At 39.8% G+C, this 25851-nt stretch overlaps 1 protein-coding gene across 5 annotated transcripts in view; it reads right to left on the reverse strand.

Moving 5' to 3' along the window:
- khdrbs2 (KH domain containing, RNA binding, signal transduction associated 2) overlaps positions 1-25851 on the reverse strand; it is a 125444-nt gene that overhangs the window by 40797 nt on the left and 58796 nt on the right. For all 5 annotated transcript variants that reach the window (XR_012598600.1, XR_012598601.1, XR_012598603.1 and 2 more), the window contains exon 5: positions 4859-4986. Coding sequence is in view for 1 of the 5 variants with exons in the window: in XM_074676293.1 (XP_074532394.1) it covers positions 4859-4986 (128 nt within the window). In the remaining 4 variants the exon portion in view is untranslated. The remainder of the gene's footprint in view (positions 1-4858; positions 4987-25851) is intronic.

A 25851-nucleotide genomic window follows, 5' to 3' on the forward strand; every position in this document is an offset into this window, starting at 1 on the left:
TAGGAAACCCTTTCTTCTCCTGGCACATCCTCCACTAGGTAGCAGCCCATTGTGATCCAAAAATACAGCCACTCAAAGGGGAATTACTGGCACATATTTTTCATGGAGATTTACAATAATTGCTTATCGTTGTGCCAAAAAGAGTAAATCTGGGGAGTGAGGTGGTGGTGGTGACTTTAAATTGGGGATGTCCCATGTTGCTGCTGGATTTAGCTCATCTGCATGTGCTGCCAGAATTAGGCCAGGCTGTTGTAGCAAAGCATACCTGTTCAGTCCTGAGGGAATGCCACGGCTTTGCTAGATTACGGACAATTTGGTCTGGATGGAAAAAAGAGAAGGCTTTACACGGCAGGCGACTGACACGAGCAGCTGTAAATCCAAAGCCCTGCCACATTACTTTTCTTTAAAGCTGGATATCCAAATATTGCCTTGAGCTACAACTAATAGAAATAACTCATAGCCCTATTATTAGAGACAGAACTGAAAAAAATGGCAAAAAAGGACAAATTGTTTGAAATCATTAACTCCTACCTGAGAAAAAAAAAATCTAAACCTCAGTTTAAGAAAAATGGCATTTTTTTCCATTGCATATAATTAATTATTATGTCACAAGTAAGACCACAGGACTTAGTAATGATCAAAAATGAGACTAAACTCACAGGAGCTGATTCATCTGCTAACCAGCTCCTTTTAGATTACAATTTCACTAGGACAAGTTAAGGATGGCAGTTTTTCACACAGAAATGTAATTTCCAGAGGAAAGAGCTGTCATTTTTAGAGTAAAGGAGACAAATTAAAATAAAAACAGTTACCTTTAAAGCAAAAAGCAGTAGTCTGATTGGATATTCCATCAAAGGCTTTGCTCATAAAGATATACAGATATGTAATAAGCATCCTGAAACTCCTTTATGACCTCCAAAAGTACACAAGAAATAACACTAAGGATTCATCAGATGCAGGGATGAAAGGGTAGGGATTGACCGATTATTGGCTGACCAATTATCTGCGCTGATATTTGGCATTTTGAGGCATATCAGCATTGGCCTTTGTTTTGACCCGACGGCCGATAAAAAATCAGTTTAAAACTGTGTTATTTCAGCTTTGATGCAGCTGCGCCGCTGTCAGCCGTCAGTACTCCGTCTATGGGATTGTCCCACCCACAGTACCGTCTGAATGGTTACAAGCAGAGCCATGACTCAGCTAACAGCCAATCAGCAGTCAAAGCTGTGCATGTTCAGACGCTGCATATGACTTCATAAAAATGATAAGCCTTTGTGCAGTTGGTTCTGTGAGCTTTTTATTTAGCTTTAATGAATTTCAACAGGTTTCTTTCCCAAGCAGATACCTCAAGTGTTGAAAATTGAAGTGCAAAAAACTTCAGTTCCCGAAGTCTCCACATGAGCCCTGCTGCAAAAGTCCAGGAAAAGGAAGCCCAAACAAGCCCATGTTAATCTGTCCATTTAGAGCAAAATGAAACCTTTTTACAGCCTGGTTCAAAAACAGCTTTGGCTGGAACAGGTTATTTATTCATGAACAGTGTAGCTGCAAGGGGCTGAATATTTTTTATAACTCATCTGTTTGGAAGATATCAAGACTTAAAGCCATGTGTAAACCCTCAATTACTGCCAGAGCCCATCCACCATTACCCATACATTAAATATATGGCACCTCGTAGGACTCCCTCTCAACCATCCATATCCTATCTTAGTACTTGGAGTGGAAATAACACACCTTAACTCTTCAAAAGCTCTGGTTCACCTCCCATCACCATCAAAGGAGAGAGGTTACACATGGTGGAGACCTTCAAACACTTCAGTTTTGCACTGAACAGAAACCTCTGTTTTGAAAATGTTCACAAACATTGTCAACACAGACTCCTTCCTCTTCTCCTCCTTTATCACAGCATCGTTGGACCAGGTATTGTGTACAGTGCCGTCTGTTTTCTTCAGAAACTCACAGTCATGACCATGAACTGTCTCCTAAAGATAACTCATCTCAGAATCATCAGCAGCACAACTTTACCTGACTGAGTCACATGCTTACTAAACCAGAAAGTACTTAAAATCATGAATGACCCCGACCGCCCACACTACCGGCACTTCATTTTTCTCTCCTGCTTGGTTGTACAGGCCTCCTATGTGAAGGAGCGCCTGCTTTAGCAAGAGCTTTGTCCTCACCACCATGAGAGCTCTGAGAGGTCTCCCCCTTGACCTAGACTGTGATGTGTATCAGATGACTGTCTCTGCTGTGCACACAGCCTGCTCTGGTCATGTTTATCCATTTTCCTCTGTCCTCTGTGGCATCTATCTCTATCTCCATCTTTACTTCTTTAAAGTGTTGCTGGTGTCTGCTCTGATTGGATAGAGAAAAACTCCTCGAACCACTTTCTACCTCCACTTACAACACATCAGTGTAGTTCTATTGTGGATATTGGAGTCGGCAGCCAGTACTGTAGTTCAATTCAAAGTTTAAGTCTTGTATGTTATTAAATTTTGCATTTACTAAGCAATCCCAGATTTAGTAGAGGAAAGTGGCCTTTATTTCATACACCAGTGTTTTCCTGTTTTTTTTTTTTTTTAGATCTTAATCATCTCTTTCTTTTATTAGTCTTTAGGCAAAATAGTTTTGGTATATAAAGAGATGTTTTATTTGGTAATTTGGCATTCACTCTACCAAAAGAATTGTCTTTATAGTTTAGTGAGTTAAAATAAGGGTGCTGACCAAACTGGGCCATGCTCAAGCACAATTGCCTTGAAACTGCTTTGTTTAAAATGATTGTCGAGGGATGTGCTCATGACGCTCATACGTCATGGATCCCACACGCCTTCCGCGTTCTTGTGCTCATGCATGAAGTAAACCGTGCCGAAGCCCACCTTTCTGAAGCGTGCCAAATCAGAGAAGTCAATCATGCTCAAGCACGGCAAGGTTTCACAGAGTGACCGCGTCCTAAATCAAATAATTTTTTTTAACAGCACATTGCATTTGTTTGGAAGTGAGAAAAGAAGGAGAGAGTCAGCTTTACGGTGTGCTTTTGCTTTCCTCTTGGTCAGTGAAGGTGTACAAGAAACCATCATACTTAAAGTTTAAGCATGGGCAATACCTTCAATAGAAACAACTTACAGAAGCTGCTGCCAACACAGGCATATTTATAAAACAGAGTTAAGGCCCATTTATAATCCTTTTACATACACACATATATACGTCCTTTTTATAAAACAATGTTACCTTTATTGCTCACATACTTGTATCCCATATGTTGCCGTTGCTGTTAACCAATACATCCATCAGCTGGGGTAGCACAGAGTAAAAAGTTTATGACGACAACAAACTCAAAAAAAAATAATAATTGGTGACTGTGGAGAAGCTATTGCCGATTTACCTCTTGCATAGAATACTAAAACAGAGGCAGAAGTTCCTCACCAACTCACAATTTTTTTCTTCAAAAAGTTCTGCCATTGTTGTTTCTTCCTCATGTCTACACTAGAGCTACATAACAGGTAATAACAGCAACACTTCCTCCACGGTGGTACTGCTCTAAGCTTTATGGAAAAATGCAGAAAAATGGAAAAGAGGAAAACAGATCATAGGCTCAGCCTGTATCCATATTTAATGTTGATCATGGGAGGATCATATCTGGACTGAGATGGGTACCGAATCCGGTACTTTTGTAGGTACTGACCGAATTCCGTCTGTAGTACCAAGTACCGATTCATGTAAATCAAATGGTACAATGTTTAGGTACCTAAATGCATCCTTGTGACTTAGAGAAAGTGGAATAGTAGGTGATTTTCTATGCTGGACATAAACACAGCATTGCAAGTTTATATATTGAGAAATAAATATGTTAAATTGAAAAACTTTGAGCTTTTATTATTAAAAATATTTACATTTATCACCACAGAAACACACACAATAGTGCAACGTATTGTTTCAAATGTTAAAAGTACCCATCCCTATATCTGGACCACATCCACCAAACCTATAAAACTCAACCTTGAAGGCTCCAGTCCTCCTTTTTCCTTCCAAACTGCATCAAGCAGGAGCCAACCAGACTACACCTCAGGTATTTATTGAAACCGGATGGACTGATGACATTAAATCATCTTGATCCATCTCCATTCATCCAAAACTTGTCTGATGTAGGAAGACTGAGTACATGTCGTGAATAAATCCAGTTAAACAGACTAATATCCTGGGTTGAAACCACCATGACAGGAGTATAGTTTTTCACTGAAGATATCATGTTTTTATCTAGTCTCCAAACTTTAAGAAAGAACTATTTATCGATATGTTTTCCACCCTGAGAGACAGACACAAACATTAAATTTGATTTGGATGCCAAAAAACAAAAACAACAACAAAAAAAAAAAAAATCACTTTTTTTTAACCATGTTTCAAGTCAAAGCAGAGGATGAACTTTAAAATGTTAAAAAGCCTCATACACTTACAGCTTCTGTGAGGGACTTTTTGTCAGTGTCAACTTTGGTACATCACCTCACGCCTAGACAGAGCAATGCCTCTTCTCTCTTTAATTATTTTGTACTGCACATGTATAAATTATTTATTTTAACAAAAACTCACATCCTGACATCTTTAACTAACCTGACTGAGAGTGTTTGTTGTGGATAAAGTAAAGACGGGCTGTTTCTATGTTGTTTTGTGATTCCCGTAATCTGACCAACCCCCTGGCAGCGGTTACAGGTATTAAAAATGACTTTATAGACACTGATAATCTTGTCACTGACAGTCTTGTTTGCTTTTGTAGGGCACCACTTTGACACTCAGATTTACAAGCAGTCAAAATCTCCTCACAGGGGCTTTAACTCCATTAAAAGAACTATAATATAAATTTCCATACCTCGTAGATAACGTGCTGGCTGGTCGTACACTCCTCCCCTGTGCACTCCTCCCTCTGCTCGACTCGTCGGAGCCATTCAACAGCGAGAGCTCTCTCAGTTGCTCCTGTCTGATCTCATCATTGTAGTCCTGAGGGAACATAATACAGCATGTCTCGTATAAGAAAAAAAATATAAAAAACAAGGACATTTGTCTTCTGACTGCAACAGATGCTCGCAACAGCAGAAAATGTCATCAAATTAAAATTATCTTGACACACACAGGAAACACATGGCAGAGCAGAGCGCTGAATACTCAATGAAGGATGTCGTCTTTCTGCTGTGTTTGGACAGAAAATGCAGAAGAGAGATAAGTGGGGTTGGAATAAACAATAAAAATGTCTGAAAGAGCTGTGGATTCATTCATATCTGTGTGTTTGTATGATGTAAGAGAAGGAAAAGCTATTTTTCTGTCAAGCTGTTTGCGGGAGTGGTGAAAATTTCTGACAATTAATTGCTTTTTGGACAGCTGGGAGACAAAAATAATGAAAACAGGACAAGATTCCCAAATAATTCAGCAGCATAGTTATTTAAAAAAGGGGGAAAAAAAACCTGCTGAGTTTAGAGATGTTCCCTTCTTTGTTGGCACACAGCACACATTTTTAACAATATGTGTGGAAGAATATCTTGTAAATCTGAACCATTTTATCAACCCTGTTATCAGGATGATCCAGATCATTACACAGTAATTAGGAGAGCTATCATCATTGCAGCATTTCTGATGGATAAACAGGCTTATTTCTGCAGCCGGGGAACACACTGAGCACAGTCAGTGTGATTTTTTTCTTTTTCTTTTAAAGAGAGATAGCAGGAAATTTTCAACCAGTGTATCTTATGTACAAGGAAAAGACAAAAACGTTTAAAACTCTCATAATCCAGAAAATATTTTAAATAATATAATGACAGCTACACCTGAAGTTAGGATGATTGAGGTTATCCAAACCAGTTCCATATTAGATAGTAGGAGATATGAGCTGTTTTCCAAACCGCCAACTACATACTATATGTAGCAGGCACTACATACTACCTACTGCTTTTGCTTGGAGTATGTAGTTTGACTATTCTGTTGGGTCTGTTTTGTTGTATACTACTCTGGTTTCCAGTTTCGGGAGCGGAGCTAAAGGTTATGGGTTTTTTTTGCCTTTATTATAAATGTAAAAAACAATCTATGGGCAGATCTCTGCATTTTAGTTAATTTGTTTATCATATCACAGAATCATCATACTTGATGTGAAATCTTCCACCAAAAGTTATACCATTTACTGAAAATAAATCTGAAAGAGATTTTTATTTTTACAGCTGATGGAAAAATAAACACTTCTGTATAATCCATGGTTTAAAAAGTGAATTAGTGGTTTTTATTGGCTAATGAGTTTGTAGAGGTAAACACCTCTTTTACAACTGGAAGTGATGAGATTTACTGGTGTTTCTTTCGCATCACTTCACTTCTATCTCATGACCATCTCATGTTAGTGTTGTGTTGTAATTATAATGCCGACTCATTTCAGTAGATGGGGGTAATTCACCAAAATCTGCCAACTGCATTGATAAACCGCGTTAGCGCCATGCATTGTGGGAAACAATATGCCAGGTCCGTTGTATACTGAGAGATTTTCCTGGATTAGTAGGACATCCAGGGATTCTTAGTATACTGTAAATTTTGCACGTTTTTGCATACTGCCTACTACATGCTGAATTCTAGTCAAAATAGTAGGCATTGCTAGTGTAGTAGGCGGTTTGGAAAATAGCCAGGATTTCTTTTGGGAATCCAACTTGTCACTTTCACTTTCGTGCCCAGCCATGCTTTCTCTCACATGTGTGAGGTTTAAAAGAAAAAGGAGTTAATTAACACACTGCCTACAGCTTACTCTGATTGGTCCACTGGTGCATCTGGAGTGCAGACACAAAGCAGATTAGCAAATGGTATGAGTCAGCAGAGACCAGAAAAACTTTGGATGTGGCTGTGCATTAGCACGCAGACACATGGCACAGACAGCATTGTGAGGGATAGAATATAGGGCTGCGACGATATGCTCTTCTCGTGATTTGATTCTGTTATGATTTTTGGGGTGTCGATTCAATTCGATTCAAATTGCAATTCTTCAATATTTACGATTTTTGCAATTTTGAGTTTGCTTTTTTAACACCAGAGAATGGGAAAAGTTAAATGATGATCATAATGCCTACAGATTATATCAGGGGCCATATTTTCCCCCATGCACGTCACGTGAGTCAGAGGGAATCATTTCACCCTCTGCTGGAGAAAAGTGGTAACTTTTCCAATATAGTTTGTAAACAAAAACTAAATTAAAGAATATGAATTTGAAAAAAAAAAGGAATACCGATTTTGATTTTTTCAAACAAAAAAAGTCTTGATTTATTTTTTGATTTTTTCTCCCATCCTGAATGGAATGTGCACCACAGCCTCCATGCTTTGGCAGATTGTCATCACATTCTAATCCTTCTTGATCTAAGATTGTCATATCACACGCCCCTACTCAAAATAACCTTTTCGTCTGCATTATTAATTCTGGTCTTAATTACGTATGCTGACATGTGAAAGCATAACACAGCCATCAAATTAACAGCTCAGTAGTTTGAGTGCATTGAAACAGAAGGGATGAACACACAGGCTCGGTGTGAGGTAGGTGACAGCCCTCAAATACAGTATGGTCCAATGTGCCACTAAATTAGCACCTTTTTTAAATCCCTTTTCCTGCTCCTCAATATTCTTCCACTATGTTAAATATAACGCCTTAAACACTTTCATAACAAGCTTATCTCGTTATACGCCCATCCTGTGATTTCTTCACATTATCCAGAGAGCCAGTCTGGCCTGATGGTTTAGTCCTGCCCCATGTGTGGAGGCTACAGTCCTCAAGCAGGTGGTCCATGTTGGATTTCAGCCTTTAGCTCCCTCCCACATGTCACCCCCTGCTCTCACTCCAGATTTTCTGCCCTCTCCTCAGAATAAAAGCATAAAAGCCCAAGGAGTAAATCAGAAAAACACGCTATTCTCTGGTAGTGAGAGGAAAGATGCAGTGTCAAATTCAGTCACCCTTAGGACTCTAACCAAAAGGTTAAAGTCTCACTTTTGTCTTCCTTCACTTGGACGTTTGACCTCTCCCTGCAGAATGATGCAGACTTCAACACTCGAAGGCTGTTTTTAAATCCCTCTGCAAAAAGCTGACCAGCTCATATCTGAGTTTCAGAAAGTGTCTTAGAGCCGGTGTTTTGATGTCTTCGTCCTTATTTTGTTTGTTCACAAGGGCATACATGCACGCGATACATTTCATCCAGCAGGTCTTAAAATCTGTTTAATGGACAAGCAGGTAGGACACGCACCAAGAGGGACAGTGAGAGGAGAAAGACTGCGAGCCAATATTACAGACATAAATAATGCAACTTTCAGACTTTTAAGAAAAATGGGCTTTGCAAATGTTTCATGAGGAGGGGAATGCATCGAGGATGTTTGTTTATACCTGGAGGAGGCATAAAGTGTGTGAGTACCACTGAATATAAACGGGAACTTAAAAAAACTCCCCGGGGCACCCTTCAACTGTGCATAGCCATAAATTCAAGCCTTGTCAATGTGGGAGAGGGAAAAGATATTCTTTTTCAAGATTATTGAACAACCTGATTGAAGTGGAAAAACCCCGACATGCTTAGACTCAGAAAGTGTGGAGAGAGTATTGAGGGTTTTGACTTTCAGCATGGACAGACTGACACCAAAATGTTGATGTTTTAAAACCATCCAAGAAACCCCTCAAAATTCTGAGACATTCTGGCTCCAAAGGCTCTGTGAGGACTGGAGCTGCGCCCAAATTCAGGGGCTGCAGCTTACGAAGGCCGAATTTGAAGACCTTTCACGTCACAGCGGTGTGTCCAAGGCTGTCCCATTTCGAAGGCTACTCCAAAATGTGGCTGTAGCAGCTGATGAATCCAGCCTCCTTCTCAGTTGCCATAAAAATGAAGTCAGTGGATCCTTTATAGACTCACATATCCAAACATTTATTGTGCTAAAGTTGATGGACGTGGCCAAACTCCAGGAAGACTGAGGGTTTTAGCAGGTTGAGAAGTATTTCTGGCAACAGCTATGTGGTTTTATTTCTGAAAACACTGATGAAGTGTTTGTTTTACTGTGGAAAAATGTGTTGTTTGGGCCCATTGTAAATAACATACAGAATAACGCTTCTTACATTGTAAATCATGTCATTTTGGCAAAATTCTACGTTCATAAATGTAAATCTCTGGGGAATAAAAACTTCCTTTATTGTTTTTTTTTCCCATTTTTTCTTTTGCTGCGTACTCAAGCAATACATTCAATCAATTCAGTACACTGAAAAAAGCAATTTAAACTGTAACAGCTTTCTCCTTGAAAATGTACAATTCTAACTGTTTTATTTTGTGATGCAAGGTTTTGATTCACATGTGTTTGAAGAGTTTGTCGTACAGAATTTAGTAAGAAAAGAGGCATTGATAAAGATCTTATACACATTAAAATAGGAATGATTTATGTGACATTAGCAATGTAAGCCTGATAGGTGAGGGCGGTGCTGTGTGCTGTCCAGAATGGCAAACAGGAAATGCTATGTAGACCAGACTGTCTCAACTCAGTGCAGGCTACAAAGTCCAGGTCCAGTTGCACACAGGTTTGCAGTTTGGTGTTGGTTGCAGTGACACCTTTGGCTGAAATCGATAGTGTTTTTCCAGAATAAAGACTCTGTTGCCCATGAGCACCACCACCCACTGTTATAAAGACGTGACTCCTGCCAAGGCATGCGTTTCTTTTCAGTACTACTTGTCTTTGTTCAAGACAATTTTTCTCATCTTCCAACTCCAGCCTCACCAGAGGAGAGCTAAGGTAACCACACACTTCATTTTATTGATAGACTCTTAAGTTTGAAGAGACCACTGCAAAATAACTGCTGTATGTCAGTTGGAATGAACATTATCACAAACAGCTCAACCCGTGTCTCAGTCCATGCTCCATCACTCTCCTTTTTAGTATTTTTCTGCACTGATGTCCTTTTTTTTTTTGACAGTCCAGCTACAATGTCCACAAGTACTACAAAATAAATCCGAGAAATCCTTTTCAGCAGAAAAGAAGTGGAGAAAAAGGCACACATTCACAACTAGTGAAGGGGTATCCCAATTAGGGATGCACCGATCCAACTTTTCTGGTTCTGATACTGTTACAGATACTACGGCTTTGGGTATCGACCCATACCGATCCGATACCAGTGTTAAATAATAACCTGCATGTCCTACTGTAGGGTAAGACTGGTTATGTTTTGGGTAAAAGGCAAAAAATGAGTAGATGAAATTACTGAAGTCAATATTGATTTAAACCCTAAAATATTTAAATGTTCACCAGCAAAACAAAGCTTTGGCATGTACAGAAGTTAATATTCAGTTGTAAATGTTTATACCCTGTAGACTAGTAATAAGCAAAAAACAAAGAAAGTGCGTCAAAGGTAACATTTTAAATCAAGCAGCCAAGAGCGCTGGTAATAAAAAAAAGGCATAGAGATGGTTGTCTGGATTGGCACCATGGATTGGCCCCACTAATACCCGATTCAGCTTTGAGGGGCACCAATACACCGACACCCGATACCTGGTATTGGTGCATTCCTTATCCCAATTCTTTGTAAGGTTAAGGGGAAGGGGTGTATAGCCCTTGAAACAAAGAAAAAACAAGACCTCACTTGAAAGGAAGGGGTATAAACATGTTCTCATGATACACTGTGCCTGCTTACAAGATGGCCGAGTGGAGACGTGCAACTCCCTGTAAATATTAAAGTATATCAAAAAGGCACAAGCAAAGGCTAACATCAGTAAACATGGCATCTTAGAAGCAAACAAGCAATTGTTGCAACTGACTGCGTAACAGCCAGCAAGCAGCTGGGGTGATGATGTAGTGGGAATTGAGTGGCGTCTTGTTTCTCAGGGATGTGTCTTTACCCCTTCTTCTCAGCCCTCTGTTTTGAGGGCCGAGAGAAAGGAATAGAAGAAGGGGTAAGACGGAGGGGGGAGGTCTAAGGGGTGCAATTGAGATAGGCCCTAAGTTAATTAAGCTTCAAATAAAATGGTAACCAACAGTTGAATTTAGCAAAGCTACACCACTCCTGCACCTGTCAGAGTTTTCTTACAGACCTCTAACTGCATGCTTGAGAAAAAAGCATGATGACATATGGAGGATGTCACACTTTTACAGAGTATATGTCACATGCAAGGATTTGACACCCGTATTTCAAGGGCATAACAGTAAAAAAAAAGGTTTCAGACACAGCTGACACGCTGCACACATGTGCTGTTCTTGTTAATAAGTTAATAAGGCCGTCAGCGTTGTGCTGCTTTTTGAAGGCGACTGGCAGCGTTTTTAATTGGAGAGCTGGCAGCTTTTCCAAAGAACAACAAATCTGCCAGAGCTCGTATAAAGTTGACTGTTGACAGATGCGTTAACTTGAGACAACAGAGATAAACCCAGTTCAGAGGCTGCTTGTGTCGGACTGTTTGCTCACCCTGATTAATACTGACCATGCATGGCCTTGTACACACACCATGTCCTTCACTGAGCTAAAGTTGGAGTCTAAGAGGTCAGAACATGAAGTGAGGCCATATTTCACTCTGTTATTTGGGTCTTCCTGCCACACACCTCTGTTAGCGGCTGAACTGACTGATTGCTCAGCTTGTGTGCATTTTTTCTTTAAATCTCTGAGATTTGAACCTTCATTTGACCAAATACCTCCTATATCCTCTAGTATCTCTCTTGCAAAAGTAAAAATAAGATTACTGCATTTTTAAACATTAAATCTCCCTGGATTTATTCTTTAATTAGATAAGAGTGTAAGTTTGGTTTCACTGTTTCATAGTTTCCAGCTCAGGGGGGAATAGGGGGAAGAAATGTGTTATTTTGACAGCAGTGAGCTGAGGCAAACCTCAAATTTATATCTTTGGTAGAAGAGAGGGCAAATTAAGTTATTAAAAAGAGAAGTGAATATGTAAAGAAGCTGGAGGATGATATTTTTCACCTGCATCCAGCAAATCATCAAGTGGGAGCAGATTTTTATTTTAATTTTTGCAGGGGTTTGACTTTTATTTCCAGACACTATTGGGTCAAAACCACATTTAAATTAATTTTAGTTTGGTAAAAAGCAGAGAACATTCGAGCTGTTGTGTTCAGAGATGGATTAGAGGAGAAAGGATTAAGTGAAGGGAAGGAAGGAGAGACACACAAGCTGGTCTATTATATTTTCAGCTGCAGCCAGCAGTGAGAATCACTTAACTGCACATGAAGCATAGTGGGAGACAGACACACGTCTCTGCCGCCCCGCCTGCTGCATCGTTTGACTTTAGTCTGGTTTTTGGAGCAAATGTCAAACTAATAGGGTCTTACGGGCAGCTAAGAGGCAAATAGAGAAGCAGCATGCACCCAGTCCCAGTCTCAATGCTCACAGACTCAGAGTTTTAACCCTCTGTCTCCTGGTGACTGCTCTCTGCTCTGTCTCACCTTTAGTATCCGATGTGTTTGAAGATCTGATGCAAATTTTAAAAACCCAAATTGTGAATCTTTTGCAATTTTATTGCAAAGTAGGTCACGAGAAAGATGTAATCATCAAATCCTTAAAATAAAAAAGATGAGTTTATCTTTCAGCAACTTCTTCTAGTTTAAATTAAAAAAAAAAAAAAGATTTTGTGTCCTTTTTCGATTTCTGGTAAATGAACCACCATGCATTGATTACAAGAAGCATGTGATATCATGCCCTGCCTGTCTAAAAAAAAAGTCGCCACCAAAAAAAAGGTCACACATTCTAATATTTTGTTGAACTGCCTTAAGCTTTGATTGTGGCACACATTCGCTGTGGCATTGTTTAGATAAGCTTCTGCAATGTCACAGGATTTATTTCTATCCAGTGTTGCATTAATTTTTTTTTACCAATATCTTCATTAATGATGGTAGTGTCTGACTGCTGTGCAAAGCCCTCTGCAGCACATCCCAAAGTTTCTTAATGGGGTTAAGGTCTGGACTCTGTGGGGGCCAATCCATGTGTGACAATGGACCACTCTTTTACAGTTTGAGCCCGATGAATACTGGCGTTGCCATCTTGGAATATGGCCGTGCCATCAGGGAGGAAAAAATCCATTAATGGAATAACCTGGTCATTTGGTATACTCAGGTAGTCAGCTGACCTCATTCTTAAAGCACAGACTGTTGCTGAACCTAGACCTGACCAACTGCAGCAACCCCCTGATCATAGCACTGCCCCCACAGGCTTGTACAGTAGGCACTAGGCATGATGGGTGATCACTTCATCTACCTCTCTTCTTACCCTGATGGCCCATCACTCTGGAACAGGGTCAAACTGGACTCATCAGATCACATGACCTTCTTTCATTGCTCTAGAGTCCAATCTTTATGCCAACTAGCAAACTGAAGCTTTTTTTTTTGGGTTAGCCTCACTGATTAGTGTTTTTTAAAGGCTACACAGCTGTTCAGTTCCAGGCCCTTGAGTTTCATTGGCATTGTGACTGTAGAAATGCTCTTACTTTCACTATTAAACATAGCCCCGAATTCGACTGTTGTTTTTCTTTAAATTGATTTTTTAAGTGATTGCGAATTACAATCATTCAGGATTTTTTTCCGGCCACATTTCTTCCTCAAAGACAATGGGTCTCCACTATCCTTCCAGTTTTTAATAATGCATTGGACAGTTCTTAACCCAATTTTAGCAGTTTCTGCGATCTCCTTGGATGATTTCTCTGCTTGATGCGTGCCAATGATTCAACCCTCCTCAAACAGACTGACATCTTCTCTACCACAGGATGTGTCTTTCGACATGGTTGTTTAAGAAATGAGAAGAGCAACTTATTGCACCTGTTGGAGTTTAAGTAACTTGTTGCCAGCTGCCAGATAATCTCCCATGCAGTAATTATCCAATTGGAGGCTCGTACCTATTTGCTTTGTTAAATCCAGGTGGTGACTTTTTTTCTTTTTTTTGCCAGGCAGTGTATTGACACTTCCTGTCATTATTTTTTTCCCTCTGCAGATTGGGTCTTTAAGTCACTAGACTCCATGTTTTTTGGGGGGGCATTCTGCCTTTAAAATGTCAAGCTGTGGTCAAACTGTAAAGTCTGGTATGTCAGTTTGATTGTTCGTGACTCTCTGAGATCCCCGGCCACACCTTCTCTCCTTGAGTGACTTATCTTGCTTTGGAGTGCTCTGTGTGTGTCTGTGTGAGTGTTTTTGTGAGTGTGATGAGTCCTCTAGACTGGATTCATTCATTCCACCTGTGAAACAAGCTGCAGAAGCTCAATGGGTGAGCTGCTTTTTACAACCCACCAGCCAGCAGGAAGCATTCAGTGTGTTGCTTTGACAGTAACTTGTCAGCCAGTGTGTCTCTCCTTAGCTTGCTAAGTCTACATGTTTGCCACCAGGATTGGGCCAGGGTTTAGGGTTTATAAGCACACTAAGTCATGAAGTTTAGAGATGCTGTTTGTTTTGTTGTTTGAAATGTACTGCAAAGGACAAAATTATTAAAACACCTGACAGTTCTGAGAGTATTTTTGCCTCCAAATCCTGCTCATGAAACATGCAGATGGTTGCTCTGAGCTCAACAAATATCAAATAACAGATGAAATGAGTCCTAATGTCATCCCATGCATTCTGCAACTCAAGACAAAGGTTTTTTTTTCTTTGAATGTACAACAGATAACTCACCCAAATTTACCGGACAGGGCCAAAGTCCAGTCGATTATTTTCAGTGTTCCTTTTTATAAAGACAATAACCTACATCTCCATATGATGGCTTTATTCTACGGTATCCAGAACAGCATGGGCATTTTTTTGATAGACAGCATTGCCCACAATTTATATATTTTGAACAACAACTACAAAAAAAAAGACAAAAAAAAAACCCTGATACTTCTAGAAAATGCCAAGTGTTCTGATAATTTTGCACACCATTGTTCTTTTATCCCGAGAACAAAATCAAACTCTTGTTTGGAGTTTGTTTTTTATCTGAACAACACCCAAAGGCATTTTTCAGTTTGCTCACTTGTTATCACTTAAGAATTTTTTATCCGTAACAACTCTTACTTTAGAGCTCTAGTTTTTTTTTTTTTTCTGTTAGTGGTTTCTCCTCTTGAAAAAAGCAGCACCTTCCTAATCATTACTGATTTTATCCTGCATGCAAAATATCGTCCTGGTTTCTTTCACACACAGGAAAAAATGAGCATGTGTTGTTTCATATTTTTAATGGAAATTGCATCGCTAGACTCAATACGAATCACAGGCATCTGTCTGACATACTTTCAACATTCAAAAAATACATTCATTTGCACATGTTGTCTCCATATTCATTGTTTTTGTTTATTCTTTACTTAATTTGTTTTGGATCTTAGCATATAGAGTGTCAGTTTCTGAATTTCTAAATTTTAAATTCTTTTTGCTATTTTAATTGTGTTACTGCCTTTTGTGCTTCATTTTTTTTTTTCTATTAAGTAAAAAAAAATTGCCTTGGGAGATCGATAAGAATATAAAATACTGAGGAAAAAGAATTTGTTTTCCATTCTATTCTATTCTACTCTATTTGCTTAACAAGTCCTGAGAAAAAATGTGTAATACTAAGATATCAAAAGACAAAAATGACTCCTGAAGAAGTTATTATGATTTATTCTTAAGAAACTTGACAAAAAGATCTTACCTCATCGGCAGATTTTTTGTACAAGCAAATCAGGTGTCACTTTTGTCCTTTATGATCTTGAAATAAGACATCTAGACTGCTATAAGCATAGCAGTCTAGATTGCACACCCCTTAAAGCAAACCCTTGAGCAGGCAGCCTGGGGTTCAAATCCAGCCCGTAGCCCCCTTTGAAAAAAAAGAAGCCAATAAAAAAGACAGATATGTATATGTTTCTGTTTTTGCATTTTCAATGTTTGTGAAACTCACTTTGGATATTGCTGTGGAAAAAATAAAAACAAGCCGTTCCTCTGTTGGCTTTTAAATTGTCTCCACTGACACCTCCCCCAGGTTAGAGGCATTAACAATAAAACAGGAATTGTTAATCTTGTCATTCATGGTCTTGGCTGCTTTTGTTGGGAATAATGAGGTGTCACCTAAAAATTCAGTCTGTTTCATCATCAGTCAAAAACTCCTCACAGAGGCTTTAACCCACAATACCTGCTCCTACATCAAGCCCTCGTCCTCCTATGAGCTGGATGCTAACAAAGAGGTCTGCATGAGAGGCGTGGCACGCCTTCAATCTTCTGTTTGTTACCAGCTGTGTTGACTGATTTCTCGCCTGTGTGTGTTTTGTTTATCTTAAATCTCTGTGATTTCAGTCTGTTGGCTGAGGGACCTCTATGAAAGGCTTCTATATGCTTTGACATTTTCTGGCTAACACTGTATTTAATACAGCCTTTTTTTTTTTTTTGAAAGCTCATCTCACTGGGTTCAATCTTTAATTAAAAGAGATGTTTTCAAGACAGACATCCTCTGAGACCTTGAGTCAGGGGAAGCAGTGGTTATGTTATTTTTCTGAGTAAATATAGTTCTACAACAAAAAAACAAATGCTGCTGAGATAAACAATCAGAGATAACATATTAAACCTGCTCTATGAATACACCTCAAAGCCCTTTGTTAATAGGATTTTATTCCCAAACAATGAGGTAAGTCACCTGGGACACTTTCCTATTCCATACCTTTAATATTTTTATGATCACATCTCTATTATTGCATATGAAGATGTCAGCTTTATCAGGACTTATTTATAGGACAGAGCTGAGGATTGGTAGCCCGGAGAGGTAGTCGGGAGTATATCCAGAGACCGAGCAGATTTATGGCACACGGTGATGTGGATGAACCGATTTCAATTTCCAAGAGCTAACAAGACGTGTGTTGAAATGTATCTTGAGTTAGATCAGCTGACGCCTCATCCATCTCGAGCACCTTGCCACCCTTTTCTATCTGCTGAATGGGAGTTTCAGAAAAAAGCTTGCGCAAACTGTCGTGTCTGCAGTGCTGGATGTGCAGAATTCATGAGTGTGATGCATCATGTTTCTATACAGCATGCACAAACACAGCAGGACCACATCAATATACACCTTATACAGAGGCATGGGGTCTTGTTACAAAAATGCTTCACACAACTGATTCATTTTCTCAGCACTTGGGGAATATTTTGTCTGCATCAGTGTCCAGATTCATCCATCTGATTCTCTAAATCTTGCTACAGACCTGCATTTATCTGAACTTTTCACAGAAATAGAGTAGAAAAATGATGAGACAGATCGATGCATGGTGGGTGGTTTTCAGAATGTGTGTCAAAAATAAGAGCAAAACAAAAACTATTAAAACGATGATGCTTTACAGCTCTTGGGGGCCAAGAGAGTTCCTACTGTGAACATCACATGCCAGAGTCCAAACGCAATTTTCCCCTCTAAATACGGTCTGAATTCATCATACTACACGCTGTGCTGCATAACAAAGTGCTGAAAAATGTTCTCATCCTCCCACAGCACATCAGACCAGTTGATCCAAAGGCACAGAAAGCGCCGCCACAGCTGCAGCAGCTGCTAATCTACATCTCTGATGTTTGTGTCTGTTTTGTTCTGCTTGTTTGTTCGTTTTTCAGCATGAGCTCCTCCATCAGATCCACACAAAAGAGCTCAGTTGGTTGTAGATGTGGACTTTGATTCTGATTAACCTTCATTCTTTGGACTTGTGCTGGTTTTATTTCACATTACTGTGCTGCTTAATGACAATAGAAGGCTTGGTATTGAGCGAGAGGAGGGCTGGACGTATAACAAAAAAAAAAATATGTGTATACTACCATTCCCCAGGTATTTGCAGAACTAACTGTAAGCTATAAGAGGGAGAAAGTTCCCCTGCAAAGTCTGGATCATTTCTACAGAGCAGAACATGAATATTCTTACTCAAAGATCTATTTTAGGTCTGTGCCGATAATATTGTCTAACCTCCATCAGTCAAAGGAGCAAAAGAACTCACAATCTTTGGTTCTTTTCTTATCGTGTGCTCTGAAGCTTGTGACTGAAAGGTGGACAAAGAGGTTTGAATTTGCTGCAGCCTGTACTTAAAATGAATCACAAAAGGCCTGCACACAAGCTTCGTTTAAATTCAAACGTAGCTTTAGCTAAATGTCATGTCTAGTTGTTGGAGAGAGTCTACAAAATTTCAGGCAGGTTGAGATGGTAGAGTCAGTCATCTCCCAAGCCAAAGGTTGAGGGATTGTTTTCAGCTCCTGCAGTAACATGCTGAAGTGTTTTTGAGCAGGGCACCGAACCTCAAAACTGCTATCTAAGCATTATTCCATAATTTTAAAAGACATAAATTTGATCTTAAATTGTTTTTGCTTTAGTCCTCACTAAAACCAAGAGAGTAGATCACATTACTCCAGTTCGGAAGTCTTTACACTGGCTGCCTGACTGTCAGAGAAATATATCTCCTGGTCTTCAAAGCAACAAATGGGTTAGGGCCAAAATATATCAGTAATCTTATAATCCAGTATAAACCATCAAGACTGCTCAGGTCATCTGGAACAGGTCTGCTCTAAGTTCCATGAGTCAGAAGCAAACACGGAGAAGTAGCATTCAGCTTTTATGCTCCAAATATCTGAAAATATCAGGGCTGCTGAAACTCTCAGCTCCTTTAAATCCAGGTTAGGTTTTCTATTTTTTTCATAAATCAAAATCTTTCTTTTAATTGATTTTTAAATATTTTTTATGTATGTTTTGTTGTCCTCTTCAATGATTGCATGTCTGTGTGAAGCCCAGTGAACTGCATTGTCGCTGAAATGTGCTTTATCAATATACTTGCCTTGCCTTAAATTTTACATGGAGCTCTGAGCAGGTCTAAATACATAGACTGTATAATCAATGGACGTAGTCTCCCTGACATCACCCGTCTGTTTCTCTAACAGAAAATGAAGCAAATCAGCTATCTCGGCCATATTGGAAGTGGCAAGGGCTTCACATACAGCTATAGGGCACCTGTTAGTCACGTGAGCTGAGCCGTTCCTCTGATTGGGCGATCCTGCAATCTTAATATCCTCTGAACTTCCGAGTTAGAATAAAATTCCCACCCCATACAGTGTTTGTTGGTAGTAAAATTAGCGATTTAGACAGGAGACGTTTTTTGAACCAGGTTGTAAATAGGTTAATTTCTGCTTTGAAAACAGCTTTTTTTGGCTTGGTGTGTATGTGACTTCTGGTACTTCTGGAGCCAGCCTCAAGCATACACTCGAGAAACAGCAGATTGTAGCTCTTGTGGTCTCATTCTTAGACCAGTGGTTGCCCCTTTCAAAGATGAACCTCATGTTTCCCCAGTGCAACCATAGATCGTACATCGATTTATGACTTACAAACAGTCTATGGGCACAACAGAAGTGACCCATTTACAGATTACTATTTTCAAGTATGGTTTGGTTTTGATGTTACACCCAAACAGCAACCTCTAGCCGTGAGAAATAAAACCTTTGTGGAATTTCTATAAACTGCAGTTCCCTTAGTGTCCACTTGAGGCCAGCTGCAGAAACACCAGACACCACAGACACACAAAATAAAGAAAGTCTATCCATAAAGCACTGATAAACATGTTTACAGTCTGGTTAAAAAAACAGTTTGGGTGTGACTACCTCATTTCTCTGTCAGCACACACTGCTAAATACATTTTTAAAAATTTGTTACTATCTCCATCAAAGGGGGTTATGTTTTTGGGAGAGTTTGTCTGTTTGTTTGTTTGTTTGTTTTTTGTCTGTGAACAACATAACTTATAAATTAATAAACAGATCTGGATTAAATTTTCAGGAAGTGTTCAAAATGGGAAAAGCGAGAAGTGATTCAATTCCAGATCACCGTCTGGATCCAGGTTCTTTTTCAAGAATTCTTTATCATTGTAAGATAGGACTGTTATGTGTATATGACCATGATAAATGGTCGGATTGCTTTGCAAAACAATACAAGACAAGGTCATAATAATTTATGACAGATGTAAAACAACTATCTAGAACCTGGCAATATTCTAGATACTAAGACCCAGAATATGAAATATGTCCTGGGTCATCATAATTTTCAACACTGTCAGGTAAAAAATTATCGTACAAACCTGCAACTAACACCAAATTGTAGCAGACAGTCTGCTGAAAGGGAGTATAACATTAAAGTAGGACTTAAGTGTTGTGTCACAATCACAATATGCTTGGCGGAGGTCTCGCTCCTTGAGTGCTTTTCTAGTTTTAGAAGTATTTCATCTTCCGTATAAGGGCATGGCTGCGTTTACTGACAAGTGGGCACACTGTAGCTGTCTGCAAGAGGACAAAGGTCCGCCTTTTTACCTCATCCTAACTTAAACAACACAAGGTTGAGTTCAACATTTACAATGAAGCCCCTGCTAACAAGGCTTCAAAACTCTGTACAGAAACAAACAGGTGATGTCACCGAGACTACATCCACAAATAATATAATATGATATAATTTATGGATAAACCACAGCTTAAGACACAACATGAACATAGTCAGAGCTGCTGCAAACTAGAAACTAGAGCTGAAAAAACTTAATGAATGACACTTTGTCAAAGGAAAACAAATATGACGGTAGATTTTCTGCCTGATATATTTAAGAGCTTTTATGGTCAATTTGGACAACTGTTTATTTTATTTTATTTTCAATTGTTTTCATTTCAATATATTCCTGTGTTGTGCTTGCATTTATGGCTGCTAGTTGTTTGTCAGAAACGTTGTTATCCGTACTGCTGCAAGGTCATTTTTTCAATCAACCATCTCTGGTAGCAAGAAGTAGAGTAGGACCCTATACTGAAACTTAAGCAAAGGCAGATCTGCTGAGAGCATTAGGTTTAATACCCTACAAAGCACAACTCTGTTTGAGGCATTTAATTTTTATTGTGCGCCCCACATAACACAAACATGTTATCAACAGACTGTTGTAAAACTGTCGTTTTTATGGCCATAAACTATAGCCACAACTGGGGCCGAGTGGCTCATACCCAACAAGCATCTTTAAGTTGCTGATCCCTTAAGAGTAATTTGGTATACAAGTTTTAAGATGTTTCAGCTGCAAAGCTCTGCTTCAGCGTCCTGCTAATCTTGTGGGGATTCTAATTTGCACAACCACCCATTTAGCATTATCCCTTATTTACATTCACGAGCAAACACAGGCCATGGTCAAAGGCCTAACACAGGCTGATGGATGTTTGAATCCACTTTTGACTTTATGCAAAAAAATAAGCTGCTGCCACTTATCTCGTTCAAGCATCTGTGTCACCCTGTGCGCCAAAATGCTCCCCACCGCTGCTTGGCCCGAGATGAGGAGCATGAGCTCATCCAGCTGAGAGCAGGATTGCCTGTCCTTCTTTCTCTCTTTGCTTCTCTCCCCCTCTCAGCCGGTGCGTACAGTAGTCCTGTGATTATGTCCCTGTTTGCATTTCTCTTCCACACTAAGCTGAAAAGCAGATCTGAGGGCTCCTGTAAAAACAAGCTTTTCATTTGGGATTGCTGCAGTGACAAACTGCACCTGTACTTCTGCACAAAACTGAACTCTCACTTAAATACTCAAAAATTTGATCAGAAATGTCCAAATGGCTGCTTTATTTGATTGTGATTTACCTAATTATTATGTATAACAGAAGGACAGAGCTCAAATTATGTTCAGTGAAGTTTAACAAAGATGGGAAATGTAGATTGATTTTTTCCTCTTTTATAGATCTGAGCTCAGCTGGAAGCAGATTTCTTCAGACACAATCAGGTTGACAGCTGATAAAATTAATTTCCTCTAGAAGAAGACTGAGAACATCAGAGTTGCTGTGTTTAAAAGCAGATTAGAAAAGAGAGGAGCCAGTAAAGGAACAAAAAAGAGCTGCACAAGTCTGCTATATTATATTTTCAGCAGCGACCAGCAGTGAAAGTCACTTCACTACACATGAGGCATTACGGGAGACAGACACACGTCTCCGTTTCTGGAGCGAAATGTCAAACCAGCAGGGTCGATCTGTGTGGGAGTCCTGTTGGGCCGACAAAAAGGAGAAAAACCGCTGCACACCAGCTGGCACAAATCAGACACTTTGGCAACATTATCATAAATTGAGTCTCTCTTCCCACCTGGGAAACTTCTTCTTGGTTCAAACTGCGTTTTACATGCTGAGCTGACAACAAACTTCTCACAGTGAAGGAGAAACGACTTGTTCTACAATATCCATACCTACTGGCTATTATCTGACCATGATTTAGACTTAGGGGTCGATGACAATTATTTCAGGGCCTCCAGTGCAGCCAGCAGATATCTGGTTCATCGATTCCAGATATGCAGCCTCTCGCCTGTGAGCTCATCACTGTTCAAAGTCTGACCATCAACTCAAAACGTTACAATAGAGACCAGACACAACATCTGTGAGGCTGCAGTCATCACTCATTAGCAGGTAACAGACAAATCGTGCTTTGCATATTCCTACGTATATGTATGTGCTGTTTGCACACTGGGTAAATTCTTCATGTGCTGAATCGTTTTTGTGGGAAAGTGTTGGCTGTGATTTACTGCACAGTGAAGTTTCCACTGGGGGATTTATTGCAATCATAACAATCATATCTGTTTCCAGAGGATGTAACAAGCTAAAATGTGGTCAGATAACAGCTGATGGTATCCAGTTAGATTTAATTTGATGCACTCTGACTTTTACCTTCCTGAAGGGATGTATATCTTGCATGCAAACAGAGTAGCATAGTCTTGGTTCATAGTAACAAAATGTATCAGCTTCAACCTGACAGGAAACAGGTGATTTTACAAACACACAGACAAAACTCCCCCTGTGGGTTTTGGAGGAGTACTGCAAAATGATGTACATGCATTTACCCCTTCTCGACTGAGCTGGTGCTAGTGCTAGTTCCAGGCTAGTGCCTGACTTAGCACTGGTTCTTTGTGTTTCCACTGACAAAGCACTGGCTCCAGGTGCTTAAAACGGATGCTTAAAAAGCACCAACTCTTTGTTGCACTGACTACATCAGGGGCTGGGGCAGGACTACTGTGACCAAGGATAAGTGGTGAAAAACAGCTATTCTCAAAGTGGAAAGCTGTTGAGCAAGTCGTCTGTTGTTTTGTTGGCATTTTCTTATTCGAAACTTGTAATGGAGGCAAAATTAGAGCAGCAATGCATTGTCTCTCTTATAGAACAGGTCTACACGTCATTCATTTATTTAACAGACTAAATACCCTTGTGATATTTATCTTATTTGCACGACAGGATTTCTACTTCATGTTTGTGCGTTCACATTACTCTTCTGCCCTATATTACCCATGGCAGAGTTCTGCCCTGATGTGTTCACAAACACACAAACACAAGCGCACACACAAACACTCACAGGCACACACAGATGAAGAGCACAGTCCATGTAGCAGGCAGTCAGGAAAAATAATGTCACAATCACCACAAGTAAGGCAGATTAAAATACTCTCTGCCTATTTCTAAGCGCTCCCAGCAGCATCTTTGTTGCTGCCCCCCACCCCGTAATGGCTAAGTATGCAGAGATGTACTAATGTTTTATGGTGATGCAATGACGTGGCTCTAACTTGGCCCCTTGCTAATGAAAAATCAAACCGGTTCTTGGGAAAAATGTGATTATAACCAACTAAGCACTGGCACTGAACAAGCACTGGTGGAAAAAGGGTAATTGATGCAGGGAATATGTAGTGGTCATGTGTTGGACAGTAAGGTGTAGGGTCAACACAGGAGTAAAAAACAGGCTTTACTTGGACTTCAGAAACCTTCAGGCCCCTTAGCAGACTCTTCAAACCAATCTGATCACCATCACAAATCAGCACTTCAAGATGGTAAAACCAATTAACAGCATTTATTACAGGTGCAAAAGGCCTGCCACACTATATTGTGTGTCAGCTGTAGCGCAGTCACCCACCACTAGCTGGGGCTTTAGCTCCAATTGATGGCTGCTACCATAAAGCTATAATGCTCTACAACTTGGATGTAAACAAGCAGAGATGATAGACCGCATCATCAATGTACTTTGACATCTTCATCCCACTAGTTTAAAATCCTACTCTTCACCCACATACCCCTTCTCACCACAGTGACCTCCTCCATCATGAGACATGAGTCTTCACGCGCTCTACGTTTCTCACATGCCAACCTCCTGTCTCCACAGAATCAACCTTGGGGAACAGAGCTTTCTCCATAGCTGCGCCCTCCCCCTATTTGGAACTTACCCTCCATACATGTCCTAAATGCACTAGAGAATGGAGATGATTCAGTAGTAACCAGCACAAACACGTGTACATTAACCTGTGAGGGGGCGCGAAGGCTGAAGTTGCAAGCTCTGCTCATGTCAGACACACTCTGCAGACCACACTCTCAGACATTTCAGCTGTGTTGAGTAGAATTGTTTTGTTTTCTACATTCAGCCTACTTTGTAAGTCAGAACTTTTATCATTTTTTTTTTTTTTAAGTGAGAAAATAAATTGGTTTGGGACATCACCAGCCAAAACTTGGCATTGACAAAGCTCAGTCAGATACTGAAGGCCCCCTTTCAAATTAAAGACCTGACTACGTGATGGGGCTACCTTAAGAGTCTCACCTCCGTAAAAAAGTCCTTAAACCTGGCATGTAAGTGCCCAAAATGCATTTTAGCACTTGATATTCAGTGTCTACTCAGATATTCTTGTGTTTTATGCTAGTAGCAGCAAATGTAGCCTCCAGCTGATGGCTCCAGGCTGAGATAAAGAGCCGACTTCAGAGGTAAGATGAGTTCACTTCTACTATACACCCCCTGTAAGTTTTCTTCATTTCAAACCAGTAGTCCTCAGTAAACACTGAATCAAGGGGCTTCCACTTGGGGCGACTTCATGGAGCTCCCTCTGGAGACACTTGAAAGCTTTCAACAACTTTTGCACATTTGCATTTTTGTACTCCCTATGAGCAGTAAACAGATTTTGATTTTTTAAATCAGCGGCGCTCTCTTTTGGTTCCTGAAGAACAAACACATTTACATTACTCTGCCTGTTGGAAACACTTGGGATTACAAGCCGAGTAAAAATAAGGAATACTAAAACCCTCGCTGATTATTTTCCACCAAAGAGTACCCACAAGCAACTCCCTGTGACAACACAGTCACCATCCTGAGCCTGTAAAATAAGGTAAACAGCAGGATGCACCCAGCACTCGCTGCCAGAGGCAGGGAACATCTGTCATCGTGGATACTGACAGATGCCTGTTGTGTTGTATTATGCGCAGTTTATGTGCAAATCCACAAGATCCCTGAAGCAGCAAGCATGTGCTGTAAAATTAATGGCATGGTCTTTATATTTTATGTAGTTATAGACAAAAGAAATGTAGTTAAAGCTGGTACATCTTTATGTTTTTCTTTTAAAAACCTGTTCTAATATTCACAGGGTTTGTCTTCACTCACAATGAAAAATACTGACAAAGCAAAGAAATGTAAGGTGTGATTGAAGAAAAATCGTTAATATGCTGTTTTTTGGCTGTTTTAATGCTCACCATCCATGCTTGCAGTTTTTGATTAGTTTTTACGATAACAGTAGATCAGTAATTGAAGGTTTTATTATCCACCTCCATTAACAGGTTTTGACTCCCCCAGTTATGACAGTGCAGTTTTGTCACATAGTAAAATCTTAATGAATTGGTTCCTCCTCAGTTACCCTGAATCATTAGTTCTGCTGGCAGATTTTCACACTAAAACCCCCTCACTGTTTGTGCTCACTGAATGTTCATATTTAAAAAGAAATGTTTTACAGCCAACATTGTGTGTTCTCTAATTGGAAAAGATTTCAGCTCAGAATTATTCAAAACACACATTATTCATCTTTTCTCAGGGTACTGCAATTAAATCCAGGACTGAAACTCTGCCAACAATATGTTTATATTTTTATGCTGAAGAAAAGCATCATATTTAGAGCA

This window comes from Halichoeres trimaculatus, unplaced genomic scaffold (genome assembly GCF_033239565.1).
Source record: "Halichoeres trimaculatus isolate MK-OKI-2021-1 unplaced genomic scaffold, fHalTri1.1 fHalTri1_scaffold_8, whole genome shotgun sequence".
NCBI lineage: Eukaryota > Metazoa > Chordata > Actinopteri > Labriformes > Labridae > Halichoeres > Halichoeres trimaculatus.